Raw genomic sequence first — 25,953 nt, forward strand, 5'->3', positions numbered from 1 at the left:
GAACGCTGGGTTATGAAGTGTAATTGCACACACTATAACAATGGATGTGATATATATATTTGCATAGTCTAATGAAAGTTGAATATTACGCGTTTTGTTTGTGCAGTGGATTTAGAATTTTTCGAAGTACCATGGTGTGTAGGAGTGAATTATATTTACAAATTTGGGTGCATCTGCCTTGAAAATAACGGGCCGGACAAGAGAACTAATGTCGCCTTTTATCGTTCAATTTAATTATGCTTTTACACTCAGAATTAAAAAAAATGTGGTAAATAGTATGTGTGGACACATTCGTTTTGCTTTTCCTGAAAACTTTACAGACACACGAAGTTTTACTTTAAATGGGTATATAGGCCTAAAAATATTTTAAAGTGGTCTTCTCGTTGTCTTTTTGTCTGTTATAACTTTCCTCATTTCACACCAGAAGCCTGAGAACTCAAGTACTGTAAGGATTTGTACAGCATCGCTTCCTTCCAACATTAAACGGCTACACGTTTTATGGATGGAGTTATAAAAGTGACCCCCATCTTTTTTTTTAAACATTAGTAAGATCAGAGCTGAAAGCACTCTGTTGTTGTTATTCAGATATTCTTTGAGTTGCCAAGCATATGTTTGCTAAAACATTTGGGTCGATCTTATAACAGCACACAGACCTACCAACACAAAGTAAAGTATTACAAGGTTAAGTAACCCATCTTTGCCAGACAGTAGTATAGCTTTATATGCAGTACCTCAACACCTACCCGCCCCCGCCGTTGCTGTTCATCATCTGCAGCTATGACCCTGTTCCAGCCAACTGCATCCAGTGGTGCAGACTACTGCTAGATAGTGTACCTATCAGGGGTACTAATCTGTAATTAATGGTACAAATCTAACTTGGACTCGAGTTTCATACTGGGTTGACCAGTACAGCATTATTACAACACATAATACACCATTAATGTGGTAAACAGGATAACCTGCTAGTTTGTGTATACAGGATCGAATGCTAACTTTGTTCTTCAGACTTCAGCTGGTTATATATATATATATACACATACATACTACGTTGCGGTTATACATTTAGAAAGTTGACAATAAATGGTTGGTTTTTGCCTACGTTTACTTCACTCCTCATTTATTAAAAATGCATGAGAAACGGAACAAAATATGAAGCTAAAATCTTGACGCTCTACAAAATTCTGGACAGTTGATAGGTATAAATTACACACACTACTAAACAAAAGCAAGTGCAATCGGTGAGCAAAATAAGTAAAACTCACACAAAGGCAAACTGTTAGAAAAATACTGCCTAAGTTTGAAGATACAATGGCAGGTAATACTGTTGCGTTTAGATAATGTATCCCATTCCGCATTCTTCAGTCTTTGCTAAGTCGTAGGTAACAAATTAAAAAAGAATGAGTCGTTTTGCAGACGTTGTCTAGAATTTGGAATGATCTAATTAAGGTACAGTTAATTAGCGGCTGAACTGGATTTGTCAGCAAAGGCCACAGTATTACACCATTACGACCCCATCCCCAAACATTAAGGGACCCTGTCTCCTCCATTATCAGCATGCTATATACGTTTTAGAATATATTACCCCGATTATAGATATTTATTTTGATTTGCTGCTCCAATCAGGCCAATTAATCACAGGCGGTCCTAGAACGAAGAGGTTATTTAACCTTAAAGACAATAAAATGTACTGTCTGGGGATTGGGAAACAGAACTATTTTAATAGAATTTATTGTCAGTGAGCAAGTTTCTCCGCGAGCTGCCAGTTTACCTGCAAGATGGATCACTTTGATTTCTTGAGAAAGTGCAGCACCTAAAACAAATCCACCCTAGGCAATGGCTACTATAAATTATTTAGGTTAGTAAGCACCAGCAATTTAACTTGGAAAGTATTTAAACGGAAAGCGCGTCTCTGGGTAATCACAACACTTCCATAACACGATTTAATTTTAACGGAGATTTAAGAAAAATGGCTTAATAAATAAAACGTTTATTTCACAGATTACCAAAAATGTTGGAAATGTTTTTAATTTGTTGAAAAACATGGATATAATGAAACAGTAAATTATACAACGGTTACTACCATACGCAGCTTTAAATAAAAAACACTGCATCACCGTTATAACAGTAGCAGGTTCTACATTTTAATTGTGCAGGTTCGCACACATATCAATCTCCGGTTGTATTACAACAGAAAGCAAATCCTTGCTTATGCACGTATGCCGCCCTTTTCTGAAGTGTGATTGCAACTAAACAGCTTTACAGAAACAGTTGTTTTAACTTGTCACATTATAATGACCTTGATTGATATCAATCTTCACTCTTCCTACAACAATTGCTGTCACTGCTGACCAGCTACACACCCTTTGCACTATTGAGCTTAATTGTACGGGTGCTAGCTGAACTTAACAAGTTGCTAAACAGAGGTGCTTACTTGCTAATATGCTGCTGATTCCATATGCAAATCGGAGGGGGTCAAGTGAACGTGTCTAGGAGGAATCCACAAGCCTCAAAGGATGACTAGCGCCTCATTTACGCATTCCATACATTGTTTAGAGACAGCGCAAAAAAACAAGAGTCCCCATTTACGTTTTATAGGGCTACAGGACGACTTGCTTTTTTTCTGCATTTCCTAAGACTTCAAGTATAGGTGCTAGAACAGCTTACTATATACTTATGATGTTAAGCCACAGGGTAGAAATATCTTATGGTGTTAGGCTTCTCATTAAACAGTAGGATGAAAATGGAGAAGGAAGTAGTTTCAGCACTTTTATATATATCTTGGACATTGGCGCATCCTTTGAAAAATGCAGGCCACAATTTTAAAAATATAGCAGTACAGTTATGACAGTGACTTATTTTAATACGCAGACATTGGGTAAATGTTTATGTAATTCAGATTCTCCAAATATTTATGTTTCTGGAATTTATACGTCTTTGTGGTTGCTAGTTACCTGTTTAGAATAGATTTATATGGGATATTTTCCGCACTAGTTATAAGCAATAGACCTTTCACCCTTTAAACGTAAAGTACATCACTTCTAACATATTCATTATCTACAGAAAGCTTTAGCTTGCCACACGTTCTAGTTAAGCACAAATACTGGGTATAGTAATAATATTAGCAGGAGGTTGTGCAGTCCCCTTCGGTGCGTCACCCTGCTGGTGCTTCTTCCCAGTTAAGCTGCCCACAAGCCCCTCCCCCTGAGCCTGCACTGCCCCAGGAGAGTCAAGGAGCCGACTAGATAAAAGGGGCTCAGAGCAAGTAGCTCGCTTTGTGCTGTTTAACTTGGCCTTGATTCATTCGTGGGGGAAGAAAGGGGGCGTGGGTTTTCATTTCGGTACAGACTTTCCTGGTGGTCGTGACTTTTGACATTGGTTTTCTTCCTTCTTGTAGTTACAAAGCTGGGATTCTGGGTAAATGCCCGCTTGTTTGCTGTGTTCAGTGTGTCTTTGGCTGTTTAGAGGACTCAAGAATGCAGTTGGGGGGCACTGTATTGTCGAGTGTTGTAACTCATCAACACCCCCATCACGGTCTGTCTAAAGCATTTTATCGTTCTACTAATTCAGCAGAAACCGGCTCCGTTACAGAGTACCAAGAGGACAGTGAACAGTCCATGGAGCAAGACAGATCTTCGTCTGTCGCTATACCGGGAGGAGCCAAGAAATTCTTATTGGGCAGCAGTATGTTAAGTGAAGGAGAACCAGAAACGTTTACCAAAACGGCTGTAGATGGACCCCGCAACAAGGGTAGCTCTCCCAGTGCTCTTGGGGAGGACCACTCCTTGGCTGGCGATGGGCGTTATAACCTGGAAGGTATCCCACCTGTTGTGGGGGCGGGGACAGCAGTATGTCCTGAACGTTATTTTCTGACTGCGGGAACGGCTGCTGGGGCCACAAGTGATGCTGCGGGGCCCTGTAGCGCCCTCTTCCCTTATGGGACTACTGCCGCTGGCTCTGTATATGCGAGCCCCAACGGCCCCCGTTACCATTCTACAATATCGTACAGCTCTATGTTGCCACCGGCCGCCTTTGCATCTTCTGTGTGCCCTGGGCGGGGGCAATTCCCGACTGGGTACGCGCCGTATGGACAGCATGGGTCAATGAGCGGACCCAGTTTAACAGGGGCTGGAGGCCCAGCCGCTGCGCTTTATTCGCCTTATCAAACTCCTGGTGCCGCGCTGGCTTCCTTGGCTGTACCTGGACCAGTAGGAGCTGGGATTCGAGCTCAGGTGTTCCTGTGCAACAGACCACTTTGGCTCAAGTTTCACCGCCATCAAACTGAGATGATAATCACAAAGCAGGGCAGGTACGATCCCTTTAAGTTAATTTAAGGAACTGTAACTATTATTGGCGATGCGCAGGTGAGATGTGTAGCAATTATCAATGTTTTTAATATACTGTCTGCTCAGAACTGTTTTTTTTTTTTTTTTGAGTGCTTCTCATGATGTGTAGGCTAACTATCTACTTCCGAAATTTCCCAGATAGGCGAGTCAAAATCGCTTACCCTGCGTAACAAGAGTTGGTACTATTACGTACTAAATGTTTTAATCTCATTCAGTTCTTAAGGGGGTTAGGTCAACGCCCCCCGCCCCCGAATTGTAGACAGTTGCTGCTTTAAACTCTCTTGCTCATGTATTAATATAAATAAAATATATATATTTTTTAACTTTGTCTTTTAGTGCTGTCTAATGCAAGTGTCGCCAAATAATTGGCTGTATGTGAATGTATACTATAGAAACAGGAATATTCTCCCTAGCTCTCCACATCTATAAACTTAGAAAGTTTCTAGAGTCTGAAACTGAAATGCATTGCATTTCTCACTGTCTTCAACCTTCAATGATTTCCCAGATAAAACACGTTGTGAGAAAAGGGACAAAATGAAGCAAAAATTTAGATCTAGGTATCTGATACCACGGACTGGTACTACAGTAAAAATAGTATAGTAAACTTAGTCGTCTAACCATAAGTGGGTCTGCAGGACGCGTTAATGGATAACTTATCCGGAAACCAGAAATGACCATTTATTTCTGGCTGGAAATTTTAATTGGCTCGTTATTTTGATAAGGGTTTGAAGGTTTATTAGAGCTACAACCAAACTTGAGGTGCTAATGCAATCTTGCCAAGGAAGTATTTTAATTTTCTGTAAATCTGTTGCAAGATCTCATCATTTTTTCTGTAGTTATCTTCATGATGCCGTTATGCATTTTTGCAGTTTTCAGATTTTTTAGCAGCAGAATTTAACAAAATTTGATGCTAACTAGCACATCGTCTCTGCGAAATCATGCACAGATAGGGACAATTTTTAATTATAGCTTTTATAAACTTAAAGTGAATTTTGAGACCATCTGGACATTCTGCGAAAATCTGGCCAGTTGTTATGTATAATATGAAAAGTAGGTCCTGTTTTATTAGAATTTGCTTATCGAAAAAGTATTGATATAAATAACATTGTCACCGCTTTATTGTAAAATAGCGGTTTGGTAATATATTGTCGAAAAATTGCAAGTCGTGTGTAAACTTTTTTCCCGAGCTTCCCCCTGAAAAGAGCATCCACGTCGGACTTTCCGGTCCCTTAATTCTGAAAAATGGTTCAAAACTATTTTCAAATGCATTTTTTAGTAATTATCTACAAAGGCCACTCTAAAGCATTGAGAGTTATGCTTTACTTTATTAGACTGTAGGGGTGCTATGAATAACTGCGTCTCTTACCTGAAAAAAGATGTAAAGCCTCGAGTTTGCAGCTCACTACGGCAACCAGTCAAGGTCGCGATAGAAGGAAATTTGGTGGGATCCGTCTCTTACCGATGCACATACTGTATTTGATGTGTTGCAACCTATTTAAAGATGCTGTACGAATTATACCCATTTCTGTTGCAACTCTCGTCTGTTATACCCTCTGTTTACCTGTTCCACGTCACCAGACTGATGTAAGGTATGTCCGTAGCTGTCAGTTTGTCCCCATTCTAATAACGGAGCACAACAGAAGGGTGATAGTTGCGAAATATTGCATGCAAAATTTACATAAACACTTTCTGCATAGGAGTCTGAGACGCACAATATCTTAATGACTTGCAATGCAAGGCGTGTCCCAAATTTTATAAGGAATAAAAAAGTTGAACGCTATAACGCTTTTTATTGACAAGTTGTAGTCAAAATTAAGACTAAAAATTACTACATAAATAGCAAACGTATTTTCCCACCCGCCCTAAAAATAGGGAAATACCTTCTGATTCAAGTAGGGGCATGGAATCTGTTTCATCACGTTTTGCCCTCTTGAAGTTGAACATGTGGTGGGGCTCCTCATTGGCCACTATTGCACCCTACTGCTCAAATGCCACGATAGACGCGCATTGCATACGTTTGTTGTGATGGGATTAACTGTTTGGAGTGTCATTTGCATTGCATAGCACAGTTTTTCCTTTTCAATTTGCACCAAGAAACGTGCAAAAGCAGTAAAATATTGTCCCTAAATCTCTTACACGAGATGATGCAACAACCTCTTGTAACTAGTGCAATAACCTGCACTGTGCAGTGAAATGCTTTTTACGTACTACTACTGTTCCATAATAGCACAGCATTGGACCGCTAATTGAAACTATTGATTGTTTTCGCAAATCATGCGAGTATTAGGCTTCCCCCACGTTTTCTAACTATTTTACACACACAAGAAGTTTCTTTTCAAATTTAGGCTGGAATTCGCTGCATTCTAGTAACACTGTGTGTGTATGCGTGCACACGTAAGACACAAACCTTTTGCAATAAAAGGACTGGCCAGTCTGGAACCGGTGCATAGGAAATATCCGCCAAACGGAAGTACTTCACTTGAAGAACGTTTAGTGCAGAATTAGGTGATTTAAGGCTTGTACGGGAACCCCGACAACTTCGCAGGACGGTTGCTTTTTCTAATTCAACACTGTCTGCTGTCTGATCTAGCATTTATCTTCACATTCTTTAACCTGCCCGAACGTTAGTGTGGCCATAAGCGTTGATTCCCCGTCTGCTAGGGTTACCACCTGTCCCACTTTGCGAGGGACAGTCCCTCTTTGGGCAGTTGTGTCCTGACAAAAAAATTAGAAATGGCAAATGTCCTGAGATTGTAGGACAAAATTGTCCCATATTTTATGTAATAGTTGCATAAAACAGTTATTCTGCATATAAAATACCTAAATATTGCAAGAAACAGAATAAGCAACTAAAATGCTACAATAATAAGCTTTTATTTAGGAAAAATATATATCCGTTGTACTGACCGTGGGTATGTGATGGTATGTAAAATCTGTGTCCCGAAAATGTCCCACTTTGGCCATTTGAAAAGGTGGCAGGCCTACAATCTGCACACACCATACATCTCGTTTTTGCATGATTTGATTTTTTTTCTGGGGGGGGGGGGTCACTGAACATTGCAATCACTAAATGACCGATCTTATAAGTTTCAGCCTGCATATGATTCTGAAACGGCACACTATTGTGCATTCCATCATCTCATACAACTTTGCAGAATAAATATGAGCAAATCAAAAATGTTGTTTCGGGGCATTTTAAAGTTGCTAGAATAACGGATTTTGCATTAGCATGCATTTTATAAAGGACGTGAAGTCCGAAATTAATGTTCGTCATCTTTAATGACCCTGATTTGCCAGATTGCAAACTTTGATGGAATTAGCAAAAAAAAGATGCGCTGGACATTCTACCAAAATCTGGACAGCTGAGATGTATGCATCAGCTGTACAAGATCCATTTTAAAATCTTTGCACACTGAGGTTGACGGAGGTGTATCGCAAATACTTAATTTCTAAGCAGCTGGTATTCAAAGTTGATTTAATCACTTGCCCCTGATTTTAAGCCTCGTAGGCCAAGCGAGTTTGTGCAGCTGAACAGGCACAACTGGTAATATGTTTGCACCGTCCCCATCCACTCTCCCCAAGTCTAGCTATAGGACCCTGACAATGCTTAGGAATTGTAGGGACCAAGAGCTACAGGAAACGAGCATGCGAGATGCTTGAAGTCAGTTGGATAAAAAAAATACATGCTAGTTGTTTAAATTACTCCTAATTTGTTTCCATTATCATAAAGAAGATATCTTCAGTAAGTCTTGCTGTCTCCTAATTTTGTATGTAAATTGTGTGGTTTGCACTACAACTCTCAATTTGGATATATTTACTTTAACTTTTTCCAGTTGTAAAAAATGTTTATAGAGTTAGAGGTTTAACAAGAGCAAAACAATGTGCACTAACTAGCGGTGCATACTTTCACAGTGTAACTAAGAACTCTTTATCTTTCGTTTTAGGCGAATGTTTCCTTTCTTGAGCTTCAGCATCACTGGTCTGAATCCTACAGCTCACTACAATGTTTTTGTGGAAGTTGTTCTGGCAGATCCCAACCACTGGAGATTTCAAGGAGGCAAATGGGTGACCTGCGGCAAGGCAGATAACAATATGCAAGGTACTTGGATATTGCACGTAGCTGTTTTGCGAATCCTCCCCTTTATCTTTTCGGTGATTGTGAAGATAGGACTCCATTAATGTGGCTTTCGTTCTTTACATCAAGAACAGAATACTCCATTAATGTGGGTTTCGTTCCTTACATCAAGAGCAGACTTGGTTAAATGTGTTACTCTATCATTTGAGTTTGTTAGATGTTAGTGTTCCACGTTTTGCCACTTTTCCACACTGATAGGTAGCTTCCGCATTCTGGAAGTGTAAGGTTGGGAACCGTGCAACTTGCTGTTAGTCCTACTCATCGCAAAAGCCATCCATAATGCATTTCAACTGGATCTGATTGTCAGGGACATAACTTCTCAAATGCCCATATTTTTGCCTCATTTTCAGTATGTTCATAAAATGTGTTTAGTGCAAATTATGCAGGACTGAAGTCTAAACATTTGAATTTCAAACTTAATATAAGAAAATGCATGCTAATGCGAAAACCCTCTACCAGCCTAAGTTTTAAGAGTTATTCAAACTTGCCCATATTTGGGGCTCGTCTCCCCACTGGTTTGCTTTGTACATATTTCTTGTGCTACCAGGTTCACAGGTATGATAATGAGCATCCATGATTTTGGCTCGATGATCCATGTCGACGCAAATCTTATGCAACAAAATTTCAAATAAATTCCTCAGTTTTATTTGTGGATGTCGCCAGTGGACTTCCCCGGTAATCAAACTGAAATAAATAAATAAAATAATAAGGGAAATAAAGGAGTGAGCAGATGGCTTATTCTCTCAAGACTATGGCATGTATGCTGACACTTCTCCCTTCCTGAGAAAATGTTATTGCATATGCACAGCTAATATCGCTTCTAGGGCTGCCACGTTTTCTAGGGCTGCCACGTTTTCAGATAGCCAAAGTGTGGGACCTTTGGCAACTATTACAAGGACCTTTCTTTTTAAGATCCATACGTGTCAACTGTCCCTGATTTTTTTTTAGTTTTTTTTTACTCTAGTTTAGCTCTGACCCTCCTCATATAAAACGCGTTTCCTTTGCAGGCAATGTGTTACAATTAAGTGAATGATGGCAATGCATAGTGTTGTATACTTTTATTTGACTTCTGAAAATGTATTAATTCAGACTCCCAAGTTTAATACATTTGTGTCCTGATTGTCCCTTAACTGCAGTGAATCGACCTGGGTTTATTTAAGGGCTGTTGGAAGTTTTTTTGTGCCTAGTGTTGTAAGTTGTGAAAATTTAACAATGTAGTCCATCTCCCAATTGTACCTGATTTTTTTTTACGCAGATTTTAGCTGTCTCCTCCTTAATCGGTGACTTTGAGACGTGGTGACAATTTATTGACTTTAGTTCAAACTATATATTTAGTACTGTTAAGATGTTAACAAAACAAGATAGTGTCCCTGACTATTTCTGGACATAACCCCTCAACTGTACAGATTTTAGCCTCATATTTTGGTGTGTTTACAATAAAATGTGTGGTTTTCTGGTAAACCATTGTGGATTTAAGTTACTAAATGAGACATCTGAGTTTCTTCATATCTTTCAGAAAATGCATACTAACCCAAAAACATTTATTCTAACATTTTTAAGTTTATAAGAGAAATATTTAAAATCAAAACATTTATTCTCTCATTTTTAAGTAAAGAGAAATATTTAAAATCTGCCCCTATTTTTAGGGTCTTTGTCCCATCATTATTGTTGGCTTTGTCCAGATTTCTTAGAGGTTAAGAGGTATGTTTGTGTCCCTGATTCTGTTGAGATTTATCCTTAAGAGCTACTGTGAAGTCTGTATGGTATGAACTGGATGACCGTGGAAACTCGAATTGTTGTATTTAGCCAGTGCTTTGGCCGGCAATCACCTTTTAGAAATTGAAAAGAATACCTGAAGTACGTCAGTAGTCTGACAATGTGTAATCGGTTTGGACAAACTGTATGATGCAACTATAATTTAAATTACGAGAACAATGGGCATAGAAAGAAGGTTATTGCTCTCAGTCGCTTTGATTTGTGCAAAACACTATTTGGCCATGAAAACCATAACTAATCGTTTTTTGAGTAGTGCGAAGGGCCATTAATAAGGAGGCGTTTTTTTTTTGAAAAAAACTGGTGCTCCTGTTTGACCCTCCACTCTGATTAGTAATGCTTACAAGGTTGAGAAGGATGAACGTAATTGTTGGGGCTAAGTCTAGCTAAACGAACTAAAACGAAAGCTGACTACTTGGGACAACAGACTGCTATGCTGTCTGTACCGCCTGGATTTTAAAGTAGTGTTTTATGATTTGTTTCAAATATCCTAAGATATGAATGCGGATTTGCTATGACATTTAAGTTCAACGATTGCATAGTGTATCATACTGGGAAGATACTTGGCGAATAGATGGGGTTGACGAAACTTCGTAGCATTCAGAATGGAGTGATTGAATTAACATATGCTTTAAAATTATGTACAATTTCTTTAGGACTAATTACTGTTTTGATCTTTGTATTTATATCTGTTTAACTTTAATAAAAGCGGATTAATCCCTTTGCAAATTACCCATTTTGACATACTTAAGTTTATTTTTTTTTCATTGTCTTTAGGTAACAAAGTGTACGTTCACCCGGAGTCCCCTAATACAGGGACACACTGGATGAGACAGGAAATTTCCTTCGGTAAACTGAAGCTCACCAACAACAAGGGTGCGAACAACAACAACACACAGGTAAGGGAAGGCTCTCTGAGCATTACTAGCGACCCTGATAAGTGACTTCACCAAGGACCATATTTCCCCCAATAATTAAATGGAAGGCGGTACTGCGTGCAGTTGTGCTACTGTAGCCCAGCTAAAACTCGTCCCATTTAACTTGAGCACAATATTCTCCAAGCTAATAGTTTGTATTCCTCGCTGACTTGGATGATAACATACCGTTTTCAATTTACCTAGATGATTGTGCTGCAGTCCCTGCACAAGTATCAACCGCGGCTCCATATCGTAGAGGTAACCGAAGATGGTGTGGAAGATATAAGCGACTCTTCGAAAACACAAAGCTTCACATTCCCCGAAACTCAGTTTATAGCAGTTACAGCATATCAAAACACAGACGTAAGTTTCTCCTGCTCTTAAGCTTCTACATTATTTACTTGTTTGTGTTTGTTTACCGAGATGGTCCGGCAAGGTCATGCATATCCTTTAGTGGAGTACGGGGAATAAAGTAAGAGCTATATTTAAACATTGTCCCTTTGTTTGGGCTTTTGTCCCTCCATTAAATGCCAGTCCATTTTTTCCCCTTTGAGGTGGAGGTATGAAAACAGTATAATAAAATTGGCAATACAGATGTTTAAAACGGAACGAACAGATAAAAGACGAACGTGAATAGGCAGGGAATGTTTTCTTGGGTGAAATAAGTAAATCTTAATATGGTGTGGGATTGTCCAGAAAGAGGGGCTTTTGTTGGAGGATTTTAAAATAGAGAAGCTGGAGTGTGAAGACATCCGTAAATGAGGGCTCTGGGAAATTTGGAAATCTTAGACAGAATGAAGTCTTAGTGTTGGAGTCAGCAGCTATTTTACATACAGCAATTACATCTGTGTATAGTTCTCCCTCTTAACCGGTTTTTTATTCTTTGACGTCTAGATCACACAGCTCAAAATCGATCATAACCCGTTTGCCAAAGGCTTCAGAGACAACTATGATTCGTAAGTACCCTTAAGATAAAAAAATCTTTGCTTTTTATTTTACGGTTTTGATGTTGGTCCAGGAGACTGTTTGCCACCACCTGAATTTGTACGTTTAGTGTCCCTGTTTTTTTACTCAAATTTAGCTCTGTTTAATCCCTTGGAGAAATGGGTGGTACAATACTTTTAGATTTTACTTCAGAAAATGTATATTCACGTTACCTTCTGTCAGTCTTTAATAGTATTTGTGTCTGATTTATTTCTGGATTGGTCTTTTTGAGAGCTATGATTCGCAATTGTCATTCTGTCAATGCTACAGGTTAATAGCACAATGTCCCTCATTCTTAAGATTTGTATGCCTTAATTTGAAGTGCAGCAGAAAATATCTCTAGCAAATGTAGAGCTGTACAGTACAAAATTTCAACACATTACAATATATACTAGTATTCTAGTTATAGAAATTGAGGCTTGTTAGTAAAGAAACTTTAATTGTAGTGATGTAATGAAAGTTTTAACTTGAAACTCTTATCAACCAGAATAAAATTACTTTCTCATGTCCAGCGGTATGTCATTCCAGCAGACCTGCTGTAAAGAGTGCTTTCTCCAGCTGCAGATGCAAAGACACCCCCCACATACACACACACTTTTTAACAAATTACTTCCTCACGCTCACTAAAGAGGTTGGTCCATGTTTTGAAACTTGAGTGTGGCGGGCATTTGTTGCATAGAAATACAAACATAAGGTGGCTGATGCTGTTGGAACCCATTTATAAGAAAGCAATGACCTGAGCAGATTATGGTACAGATAATGATATTTCTAGTCTGTAATGGAGTTTAATGGATGAACTTAGACATCTTTTTAAAACCAGGTTAATCCATTAAGAATACACTACTAGTAGTTAATAGCACTGGATCCTTTCCATTAAAATTTAAGGCACAACTCTTGTCTAGATTAGAATGATTTCAGTGCAGAATCTTATTGGCAAGTATTCCAGTTAAGACTACATCTTTCTCTTTCCAACATTATGAATTTCCATCTGTTTTCAGTTTGCAGTTTTATTCATAGGTGATGTTTGTGTCCCACACACAGTTTTCTCTAAATCCACTTTTACAGGGTGGCAATGCCTTGTGCCTTTGTCTTGGGCAAGTCCATTTGAGAAGTGCCATTATGTTGGCTATATTTTTGGGGAAATTTAATACAGCATATGATATAAAAATCATGAAGTAATTATTGCTCTTATTAGTGGAGAATATCAAGTTTTGAGCTAAGAATAAAAGTTCGAACTCCTAGGTTTGATTCATCACTCTTTGCCTGGAGATGCTTTTAAAAAAAATCCTGTACATTTGACCCCCTACACTGTCAACCAAGTAATGCAACATGTATGGTACAAATTGGTAATTTTGGTGCATGTAGCACAAAAAGATCCAAGAATTGTTTTTTCGGCATTTAAATTTTCAGTATACCTTCCCTGCAATAGTAGCAGTTAACTGCTTGCCTGCACCACATAATTCTTGTACATTTCAGGAACACTAATATAACTGATCCTCCTCATTTGTACCCCGCTACACATTAACTCTAGATATTTGAACAACCTCATGCTGTTGTTGGAAGGTAGTTAACTCAAAACTTAGCCCTTTGTTTTGGTATACAGTGGGTTTTGCAGCAAATATTTAGTTTATTTTGGTAATACCATGTTTTCTTGAGTAATTTTAATGCCAAGTCCATTATTTGTAGTATAAGCTGATATCCCCATTTCAACTGTGCCAATTAATTTTCTTCTGACCAAATTCAAATCTAAAAACAGTTGATTTTCTGAAATTTCTGATAATACAAGTATAATGTGCCTCCTGTTGGTGCATCATATTGAAGTTTTAAAAGTGAAAGTGTCTGTAGTGATTACACTTTAGCAATGTAGCCATATTTTTTGTACTGGTAGGATATGTTTAGTCGACAATGGCAGTATACTATTAATTGCTCTAACCTTGAAGATGCTGTTGTATATATTGTATGTTATCCAGCTAAATGCCGGAACATCATTATGGCTTGTAGATGATGCTGTTCATGGAAAGAGTAGTGGTGCATAATGACATTTTTACCATAGGTCTTTTATGGCAGGAAGCCTTTTGAGCTGTTCCCAAAATGCAGAACAAATCCACGTTTTCTGCATTTTGGGACTGTTTGATATACAGAACATTGTAGAATGAGTAAATGTAAAGTGGGATTTTCCTGATAACTCGTCTCCCCTAACAGTTGTAATATGGATGCCCACTGGCAGAGATTACAAATTGGAACAGCCATGACAAAGTGTGTTGCTATTAGTGTAGTGATACTAATGGTGCTACACAAGACTCAAGCAGGATCACGTTTACAACTATTGGTGAGAAAATGGCATGAATAGTCCTATTAGTGAACACTAAGGAAAGGAGTTTAGCAGACTCGCATCAAATGGAACCTTTAGAATTTTAACTGTACTGGAGTAGGGACTGGTCTTTGTGTGGTGGTTCAGAGCTGGGTTATTTAACACCAGGAACATTAGGGGACTTGGGCTGGTATTAAGTGCTGTGTAGAAGGGCACGCAAGTAGGAAAGGCAGGGAGAGTGCTGCACAACTTGGTGCAGCTGTCGTAAGCTCCTCTTAGGATTAACAACCTTATCCGAAATCTGTAGGCGTAATTCCCAAAAGGGACTGTGTATTTACTTAACAGCTCACAGGAAGTGACAGAAACTTGGTTGTAGTTTTGATAATCCAATTTCAAAACAATGTTTGAAGAAGCTGTCTAAGGTTTAACAGTATAGGGGTGCTTTGGGAGTTCTTCCAGTACTGTAAAAGGCAGGCTGAACTTTGTTTTGTGTGTGTGTGTGGGGGTTGGTCAAATCAGAATGCATCTGCAATAAAAGTTTTATTTCTGACCATACAGACACTCTTAACCATTCCTGCAACAAGATGTTTTCCTAGTGAGTGTGGAGCACAAGGGTATTGCACCCCAAGTTGGGGAATTTGACTTATGGCCTTGCTTTTTGCCCTTTTTCCTATTCAGTGGTGTTTACTAAATATCTAGTTACCAGCATTTATTTATAATCTATCGACTTAGGGTTACTTTTTCATTGCTGGCTTCTCCTGTTTTACTGTTGAAAATGGGTATTTGCATGTTCTGGTACTTTGCTTGTTTGAGGGTTTCTTGTTTCATTTGTACTAACAGAATAATTGGTATTGGTAGGATTACTTATGGTTGGAAAATGTTTTTGGCCTCAATCTAAGCCTTCTGGCTCAGGCTGCACTTGACAGTGTGCTAAATTTAGAAGGGCTGGGCTGGTTCTCAAATGATAAGTACAGTGTCATTTATGAGCAAGTGTACAGTGTCATGATTTAGTCTAAAAATTCTCCCTTTTGATTTGGCTTTCAATAGAGTCCTGCATGCATGTGAGAATTAAGGGGGCTATGAAAAGGTCCAATGACCAAACCTGCATTTCAATTGTATATCGATTAACTGCTCTAATTTTAAGTGTATAACTTCAGACCTTTGTATAATCCTTTTGCCAAATAGTGGGGAAGAGACATTTGAAATGGATATAATGAATCCTCTTTTGGCTGTTCCCATTAGGGGTCGCCACAACTGATCATCTGTTTCATTTCTTCCCTGTCCTCAGCATTTTGCTCTCACAACACCTTCATGTCCTCTCACCACATCCATAAACCCCATCTTAGGCCTTACTCTTACCTGGCAGCTCCATCCTTGGCATCCTTTTCCCAATATACCCAGCATCCATCCTCAGCACATATCCAAACCAGCACAATCTTATGCCTCTGGCTTTGTCTCAAAACTGTCCAACCTGAGCTGACCCTCTTAATATAAGGATTCATAATCCTGTCCATCCTTGTCACACCCAATGCAAACATCTTTTAACTCGGACTCCTGCCTTTGTCAATGCCACAGTTTTCAACCCATATAACATAGCTGGTCTCGCTTTTGTAGACCTTGCCTTTCACTCTTACTGGTATCAGTTTGTCACAACTCCTGACACTCTTCTCCACCCAATGCACCCTGCCTGTACACACACCTTCTCTTCCACACCCACCATTACTCTGGACTCTGAACTGTTGATAACAAGTATTTAAATGTCCACCTTCTCCCACTCTACTCCCTGCATCCTTGCCATTCTTCTATCCTCCCTCTCATTCACACATGCACACATTCTTAGTCCTGCTGACCTTCATCCTCTCCTCTCTAGAGCACATCTCCATCTCTCCAGGGTAGTCTCCACCTGTTCCTTACTCTTGCTACAGATCACAATGTCATCTGAAAACATCAAAGTCCACGGGGACTCCAGTCTGCACTCATCTGTCAACCTGTCCATCACCATTGCAAATAAAGGGCTCAGTTGATACTTGATGTAATCCCACCTCCACCTTAAATGCATCAGTCACTCCTACTGCAGACTTCACCACTGTCGCAACCCTAGTACATATCCTCTTGCATACTTCGCTGCAACTCCCAACTGCCTCCTACAATACTGCAACTCATCTCTAGTATCCTGTCATATGCTTTCTCCAAGTCTACAAAGACACTATACAACCCCTGACCTTTTCTGTGCTTCTCCAACACAGAGCAAAGATAGCATGTGTAGTGCTCTTTGTCATGAAACCATACTGATGCTCACTAATCGCCTCACCTCACCTCACTTCACTGTTTCCCATAACTTCATGCTGCGACTGATCTATTTTATCCCTCTGTAGTTACTATAGCTCTGCACATCACCCTTATTCTTAAATAAATCTGTACCAAAACACTGCACTACTTGGGCATCCTTTCTCTCTAAGATTTCATTAAACAATCTGGTTAAACTCTACTGTCATTGCTCCTAAACACCTCCATGCTTCACAGGTAAGTCATCTGGACCAACAGTCTCTGTCCTTCATCCTTTCATAGCTGTCCTTACTTCCTCCTTGCTAAGCACTTCCTGATTTACTATCCCCACATCATCCAACCTTTCTCACATCCTCTTATAACAGATACTAGTTGCAATTTAAAGAAGTGTTGTAGTCCCTTGTGGTGGTGCTATTCTCATAAGTCTATATATCTTAGCCTCGTTAAGCAATGGCTTCTACAGCGGAGATCTGAAGTATTCATACTGAGTAGGGGAAGCTTGGCCAGATGGGAACTTTAGTCTTTTTCCAGTTTTTGATAAGGAGTGCAGTGGAGTAGTAAATGGAGTCTTGAAGGTTGCAAAAGTAAGATCTTAATTTGAATGAAGATATTTGGAATTGCAAAAATTGCTGAGAATGTGACATTGGGCTTGCCTAAATGTGAGTCTATATTATGGAGTTGAAGGATTCTCCAATAGTTCCTGTGTTTTTTAAAGGAGAGCTGGAGAATACATTGCATAGGTTATTGGAAGGTGACTTCAGTACCTCCTCCTAGCGAGCTGTTAAGTAGCTATGTCAGGATGAAGAAAATGGAATGCAATGCCTAGAAGTTGTAGAGGAGCAAATGCTGATGTACACCCTAAAGGGGAAGTGTTGTGCAATGGTGGTGGCTGATAATAGAAAGATAAAATAATCTATTGTAAGGATTGTTTAACAAATGCAATTTATATGGGATAAAACGAGCCTTTAGGATTTAATATTTCACAAATCAGTTTTTGGAAGAAGCATTTCTGTATGTAATAGGATTTTTCTTGGAATGGCTGTTTTACTTTGGGTCTCATCTATTCCATGGATAACATATGAACTGGGGGGTTCAGACATCTTGTTACTGTTCCGAGAATATATGAATAAAAAGGCAATGGAAAAAATGTATGTAAAGGAAGTTGAAAATGTTCACATGAAAATATTCATGGAGGATTTAAATAAACTTTTGTACACTGCAGAGAGTTTGCAAGTATCAGAATTTGTGGCAATTAATAGGCCTCCAGTTAAGGCTGCTGTGAAATGCAAGCAGATATGAGACATGTTAACACTTATTTACAAATGGGCAGTAGAATGAAAAATTGAATGTCTGCTGAACTGTCATTTGCTGGCCCTGCTGTTGAATGTGCACATACATGTAGTTCATTAGAACTGTGCATCACCTGTACATTACTTGTGGTGAATTTATGAACTGCAGGACACTTGCATGTGTGATGCTTCTTTTGCCTTGTAGTTTCACTTGTCTGCTGCTGAAAATATAGTGACCATCCAGGGATGCCACCATTTAGTTAAGTGAAAGTTTCTGTATTTGTAAGAGACACTTTCTGCCATGTGTTGTATATCTCGCATAGTATCTGCACTGTACACCTGTCATGGCTTGTATAACTTTAATGAGGAGTGCTCCTTTGCTGACTGGGGCTCTTAGTCTAATAGTTTTTGACATACCTGAACTTGAGGGATCATAATTGCATTGTGCCCCCAACTCACTGCAACCTCTCTAATGGCAGGTAACCTGGCATTTGCTCTGAATGTCACTGTAGAACTAATCTCGCTGCTATTTTTTTCATCTAAATGGTCAAGTTGGGAGTGGAGGTTGGGGTGGGGGCTCCTCTGGTGCTCTACCTCCTGGTAGAAGTGCTTGTGCATGTGAACTAGTCTGTGCATGATTCGACTTCCTCTACCCCATATGACTGGGATCACGCTTTATGGGGAAATGTGCATTTATGCAAATTCTGATACAAGCTTTACTGGCTGAAAACATCTGAGATGAGAACTGTTAATCTTTCTGGAACTGCAATGTTCCGTCTTGTAAACCGGATCTCAGTGGCAGCCTTAATGATTTGAAAGATCATCTCTTGAGATGAGATTTAAGTTAATTGGAAAGTGATAACACTGGTAATTATGTGCTTGAGGTAAAGTGCTTTACATCAATGTAGGAAATGTCTGTTCAGAATAGGTTATTTCACAAGCTCTGTGGTAGATTACAGAAAGTGATGCTTGCATATCTTCTGTGTAGCTGGTTACATGTTTCGGTTGTCTTTTCCAAAAATACTGCATATGTACTAATTTTCTCATTTGAAGAAAATGTATAAAATGAACAGTTTTCTGCAGCTAAACAGTATTTGCTCATGCCAGGGTTGGATATGATCAGGAAAATGCTACTTTTTATTAGTGCAATTTTTTGAAAGACTTGGGACAGTTTTTTTTATTAAAATACACTGAGCTTGTGTAAATATTTGCAAACCATACTGTTATTAGTTTTTCTATAAACAAGTATTTTTCAGTGTTCATATCAACGTTTTGCTTACATTTAATTCTATGTATCTTGAGACTTGCAGTAAAAGGTAGGGCATTAAAATGGGGCATGGTTATTCACAATGAGGCAGCTTGCACTGCAGCGTTTGAAATGCTGTGGAAAAGTTAAGTGGAAATGGTACTCGGAAATACATAGATCTACCACCCTCGAATGCCTAAAGGTATATGCTTTTTCATCTCAATTGTCATTGTGGTAGTATGTCTGACTAAGGTTTCGGTTTAATCTGTGTATTATGTGATTAGTAGCAATATTTTAAATAAGTTATTTTGTTTGTAGGGAATTAAAGACTTGTAAGGACACTGATTTCTAACTGCGCATGCTTGTGAAGAAAGATTCTAAAGGCAAGCTGTCTCACATTCAGCTGATTTGCAGATAGCAACTGTCAACATTCTGATGTGTTACTGTCAGAAGCTGAAAGACAGGAAGGAGCTTTTGATTTTCAAAATATGAAAATTAGAATTGGAACAAGTGTGACAGGATAGTCCTATAAAGAGCCTGCTGAAGTTTTGTCAGTTACAGTAGGCACTCAATACCCAAGCCTCCCTTTCCTCTGTAGTAATTTAGTTTAGATCAGAGACTGTGTTCAGTTATTTCTTAACTGACTGACTAATCAATTAGATCAGTTTTTCTAAATGATGGATTTCTATCCTTCAGTACTAATTTCATTTACATAGTGATTGAGTTTTGTTTATTGGGAATTACTATTTTATATTTAATCAGTTTGTTCATTAAATATTCTTATTAACTTGCATTGTGGTCCATGTGTGCGATGTTTTTTTGTGTGTGATGGTGCTTATACTTGCCTTTATATTCTCAGGCTACGCTGAAAGTCTGGCTGGTTAGGTCATATTCTGTCATTTGTTTTGATATTTAATTGGGCACCCCTTTAAAAGGCATAGACGCTCGTATTGGTCGCAGCAATACTGCATTTTGGGGATAGACGCAGTTGGAAATCTGTAAGGCTTTCCCAAAAGTTTGAGAGGTGTGTGTATCGGAGATCTTAAACTAGGACATATTGCTCTGAAGGGTACAGTTACATTAGGGGTGGACAGATGTGTACATTCCAGTATCAGTGTGATCCTATTGTCTTGGGGGAAAATTATGAAATACAGTGGATATAAAAAGTGTATGCACCCCTGTTAAAATAGCCAGGTTTTTGTGATATCAATTCAAATGAAAAACAAATCTATTGGGGGGAAAAATAAAAGTACAAAAAGCTGGTTGCACAAGTCTGCACACCCTTAAGCTAATACTTTGAAGCACCTTTTGCTTTAATGACAGTATTCAGTCTTTTTGGGTACACATCTGCCATCAACTAAATTTTCCTGACATTTACTCAGTTGCCTGCAATAGCAAAATCCATGGTTCGCAGACAGCTTGCAAAGCAAAGGGGATCTCATTATCAGTCAGGAGAAGGGTACAAAACAATTTCCACAGCATTAAATGTACCATGGAACACTGAAGACTGTCATCAAAATGTGGGATAACAGTGATGTTGCAAAGAATTGGACGTCCTCCAAAACGGATGAAAAGACAATATGAAAACTGGTCAGGGAGGCTGCCAAGAGGCCTACAGCAACACCAAAGGAGCTGTAGGAATTTCTGGCAAGTACTGGTGTACTACATGTGACAACAATCTTCTGTATTCTCCATATGTCTGGCCTGTGGGGTAGGGTTGCAAGACTCTAAAGCCTTTTCTTACTCGCACAAACATCTAGGCCTGGCTAAAATTTGCAAAACAATACATAGTCTCCCAAAAGCATGAAGGAAAATGTGCTGTGGTCTGAGACCAAGGAACTTTTTGGCCACGATTCCAAAAGGTACATTTGGCACAAAAACACCACCAAAAGAACACCATCTCCATGGTGAAGCATGGTGGTGGCAGTATCCTGCTTCGGGGTCGCTTTTCCTCAGCTGGAACTGGGGTTTAGTCAAGGTGGAAGGAATTATGAACAGTTCAAATACCAGTCACTTGGCCCAAAACCTTCAGGCATCAGCTAGGAAGCTGAAGATTTCACCTTTCAACACAATGGCCCCAAGCATACATCAAATCAACAAAAGTGGCTTCACCAGAAGAAAATTAAAACTGCCCAGCCAGAGCCATGGCTTCACCAGAAGAAAATTAAAACTGCCCAGCCAGAGCCCAGACCTAAATCCAAAAGATCTGTGGGGTGACCTGAAGAGGTTTGGGCACAAAAAATGCCCTTGCAATCTGACAGATTTGGAGTGCTGCTGCAAGGAAGAGTGGGCAAATATTGCCAAGCCAAGATGTGTCATGCTGATAGACTCCTACCCAAGAAGACTGAATGCTGTAATTAAAGGAAAAGGTACTTCAACATATTCATTTAAGGGTGTGCACACTTATGCAACCAGCGTATTGTAAATTTTTTATATTTTTTCCCCTAACATTTTTTTCAATTGAATTGCACAAGTTACCTTAAGTGGGAAAAGTTTTGAAATTCTTTATTGTGGTTTCACTTTTTTATATTGCAAAAACCTGCCATTTTAACAGGCGTGTACTTTTTTATCCACTGTATTACTCTATTGGAGTCTGTAGTGAGGATTGAATACTCATTAGTTACTGACCCCGGATAGTGGGAGACATCACACTGGGTGGCAGTAGTGGGATATTAACTGTACATCAATCATCCTCGTGCCTTCTGGAAGTATTCCCTCCAATGGAATAGTCTCACCAGCTGTCTTTTTTACCCATCTGTTCAGATGTTTTTTTCAGTCCTCCAGTACTGGTCTATTTGCTACCCATAGGGGGGAGACGGCTCCTGATGAATTTCTTTGGTTCTAACCCCACTGTGAGACCCCAATGTGCCCCCTACCCATCTGCTAAGGAGGGCTCCTTTCATTGGTTTGGGAAGCAAAGCCCACAAAACAACTAATATATACCACAGTATTGCTGCAGTCAACCACACTGACTTCTCATTTGAGGACTTTAAGCCCAACTCAGATTTAAATGTTCGTCTGCAATCCTGTGCTTACATGTGGTAAAAGGGCCAGTGAACAATCCAGTCCCTCCTTCCAGAATAGGCTAGTCTGCATTTGTCATTTACCTTGTCAAACTCCTCCAGTAACCGCGCCATTAATTTCTGGTCAGAGGTCATAGCTGGGCTTGTCCCTCTGGCACAAAGTTAGGCTAAATCTGATTTTGCTCTAAAAACTGCCATTAGCTTGCATCTCACATGAAATTGCCAATGTATGTGTGTATATTATAAATGCACACACCTGTGCAGAAACTGTGTTTTGGGAACTTTTACAGATTTCTGTAGACTTTGTTAGCTGATTGGTCCAAGGACCTCTACAGACTCAATTTGAGTCAAAGCAGGAAAGCTGGTCAGAGTACTACATCAAGTCAAGAGTCGAGGCACAAATAGTCATCCTGAAGCATGTTATTTGCATAACAAAGGATGAATCTACTACTGCACCATATCTGCATCCCAAATAATGTTTCATCCTTTCCAGTAGAAGCATCTAAAACTGTTCCATGTGTGAGAATTTGTGTAGTGGTATCTGTAGCACTCAAACTGCATAGACAAGTATTGCATTGTGTGGTTAAGAATATAGTTTTTTTCTAGTATTGTAATAGTTTTTTCTAGTATTGTAATGTTGTGGTTCAGCTGCTTTGGAGTACCTATTGGGAAGCCACAATATTCATTCAGTTATCCAGTGTTCTGCATGCATGTGTATTTACATGTGGTTTCATTCCAGTACTAGCTTATTCTGGAATGCTGGGTATTCTGGGTTGCTTTGGATTATTTGCTAACTGCATTATTACTTTGTTCTTCCACAAAGTGGTGTCTCTTTTGATGTTCTTTCCTCCTTTTCCGAAAAGTGTAGCATTTTCCTGTCAGTTGTGTTCTTTTGTCAGTTGTCTCATTGGTGTCTATTGGAATGATGTTTACTGTAAATTCTGTCAAGCCTATTTTGACAAACGAGTGGCTAATGTATGTAGCCCCACTCACAAATTATGAACTGACCTGCTTTTATACAAAGCAAAATTAAGCATTTGGCGCTTCTGTATTCAATGGGTCTGAGATGGTGCTATGGATTCAAAGCACTGTAGAAAAAGGACTGTGCCTGTTTCAGAAAGGCTTCCTCAAAACTGTCTTGCTGAAAATTGCCATGGTCTCCCACCCTGACCTTGATTGTACAAAGTCTGTAGCAGTTTGCATTTTTGTTACTGTTTGATTATTTTGCTTTAGTGATAGTTTAGTTCTATGTAATGGACACACTTTGATTCAGGGAGCAAGTTTTTGTTAGATTAACCAAACTACTGAACTGGCTTAAAACTAAATGCAAAATGCAAGTTTCATAGTAATAGTAGTACTCCATGAGTAGTCACAGTGGTTATGTATATGTGAATATTACATATTTTAATTTTTTTCCCCCAGAATGTATACTGCACCTGAGAGTGACAGACTGACTCCATCACCTACAGACTCTCCCAGATCTCACCAGATTGTGCCTGGCACCCGTTATAGTGTCCAGCCTTTCTTCCAAGATCAGTTCAACAATTTGCCACCAGCCCGGTTCTACAATGGAGAAAGAACAGTTCCGCAGACAAATGGTCTCCTTTCCCCACAACAGCTTGAAGAAGTACCTAATCCGTCTCCACAGCGATGGTTTGTTACTCCTGTTCAACAATCTGGGTCAAGCAAATTAGACCTGACATCTTACGAGGCAGATTACTCTTCTAGCCCCCTGCTACAGTACAGTATCAAGTCTCTACCACTCCAGCCGTCCCATGCCTTAGGATATTATTCAGACCCTGCTTTTGCATCTGTGACTGGCTGGGGAACCCGGGGATCTCCCTACCAGAGAAAAATGACACCTGGTTTGACTTGGCCTTCAAGAACAAGCCCTCCTGTTTTTCCAGAGGACCATTTGCCAAATAAAGACAAGGTTAAGGAGGAAGCCACCTCCACATGGATTGAAACCCCTCCTTCAATAAAATCTCTAGATTCTACAGATTCTGGCATATATACCAATGACTGCAAGAGGAGAAGGATATCGCCTAGTAGTTCAAGCACTGAAAATTCCCCAACAATTAAATGTGAGGACATTGGCTCAGATGACTATGGGAAAGACCCTTCAAAAGCCCTGGGCTATTATGCATTTTATACAAGTCCTTGAAAGTCCTTAAAATTAATACTTTTCAAACTAATCTGTTTGAAACTGAGTGCCAAAAAGACACTAGTCTTCTGTCTTGAAATGACACGTGTGCAATTCTCTGAAAAGAGCCAAAGCTTCCAAGCTGCTGTTTAAGTGAAAGGACAGTGTGTAAATGTCAACGCTCATTTAAGAGGAGTGCACAGGGAGTTTGTATACCTACATTTTTTTTACTATTTATTTATTGAATATTTACAATTGTGCTGTGTGTGCAGTGCAGATATGGTATCTTGTACAGATAGTCTAAAATGGTGTTAGAAATAAGTTGGTGCTTCTATTTTGATTACAGGGTTTAATGGAGAATTGCTCACTTAGACAGGGTTCAATTAGCTGTGTAGTCTTTGAACTGTTAGGTGGGTTTTAAATTATATGCGTGGTGGACCTGAAACCTACTTGGGATTCAGAATGCAGATGCATCCACTTACATGCACACCAGTAGACTGGAAACTCACAATTTGTATGTCTGACCTCACCATATTAAAATGTGGGCAGATGAAACATTGTCGGTGGTGGGAGAAGCACATGAGCCCTTTTTAAAGGGGCTTGCATATGTGTAACTACATAATCCACGTAAAGCAAAATAAGGTTCTTGCCCTTTAAATGTGCACTAGGGAGCTAATGCAAAAATGTATTCAATGCACTAACAAATGGTTCCATGTAAGAGTGTATGGGGTAGTAATTTTAGTTTGAAATTCATTAATTTTAACCCTCTTGATTAATGCATTACAAAAATGTAAATAGCTGTAAATATTTGAAACCTAATATGAGCAAAACTCTGCATTAAAACATTTATATTTGCATTTAATGTTGGCCAGTAGGTTTGATTCATGTAATAAATACATCCTTAGAAAATGGTTTCTTGGATCTCAACATATGCTTTTGAGAGCAGACTCTTTTCCTATTCTGATGCACTCTACGTTGACCGATCTTATTGTAGGAAAGCTGCTTGGTATTGACATTGTTGCTGTAATGGACAAAATTTAGACTGCATGACCTGACAATGTTTTTGCTTTCCCCCCCTATTTTAAAGAGTGCCTCGTTTCATTTAAAATAGCCCCTCCTATTCCTCTCTGAGGAACTGTCACCAGACCCCTCTTCCAATTATTTGCTTGATTTGTGTGTTGTATGCAAACTAGATGGGTAATCCACTGACAAAGTGGCACTACTTGTGGGTATTGTTCCCCCATAACTACACTATATAGGTGGCTTCAGTCTTCTGTTCAGTTGTATATGTAAATAATGATTCTTGATGAATATGATCCATGGCACCCAGCTTAACAGAGGAAACTGGTATTTTCAAGGAGAGTTAAACTAGTTTGAACGACAGTATATTGGTATTAAATGCTACTTTTTGTGCAGTGGCTTGTTTTTTTTAATGGTGCTCTATCGTATGCCATGAACTGTGGAAAATAGACCATAGGCCACTAACGCATTTAACTCCTGTAC

General features: G+C 39.2%; 1 protein-coding gene across 2 annotated transcripts; it reads left to right on the top strand.

The window, feature by feature from the left end:
* Window positions 1–2,653: 2,653 nt before the first annotated feature.
* EOMES (eomesodermin) lies at window positions 2,654–25,362 on the top strand. 2 transcript variants are annotated; one of them, XM_044064759.1, is made up of 6 exons: window positions 2,654–2,875; window positions 8,288–8,442; window positions 11,029–11,150; window positions 11,373–11,531; window positions 12,063–12,124; window positions 23,730–25,362. In XM_044064759.1, exons 2-6 carry the CDS (start codon window positions 8,292–8,294, stop codon window positions 24,469–24,471), a joined length of 1,236 nt encoding a protein of 411 aa, XP_043920694.1. In that variant the 5' UTR covers window positions 2,654–2,875; window positions 8,288–8,291; the 3' UTR covers window positions 24,472–25,362. The 2 variants fall into 2 exon arrangements, with proteins under 2 accessions (XP_043920694.1, XP_043920693.1); XM_044064758.1 differs by lacking the exon at window positions 2,654–2,875 and adding an exon at window positions 2,886–4,306.
* The last annotated feature ends 591 nt before the right edge of the window (window positions 25,363–25,953 follow it).

The sequence above is a fragment of the Protopterus annectens genome, chromosome 3.part0 (genome assembly GCF_019279795.1).
Source record: "Protopterus annectens isolate FY-2018-M chromosome 3.part0, PAN1.0, whole genome shotgun sequence".
In the NCBI taxonomy this organism is placed as follows: Eukaryota; Metazoa; Chordata; order Ceratodontiformes; family Protopteridae; genus Protopterus; species Protopterus annectens.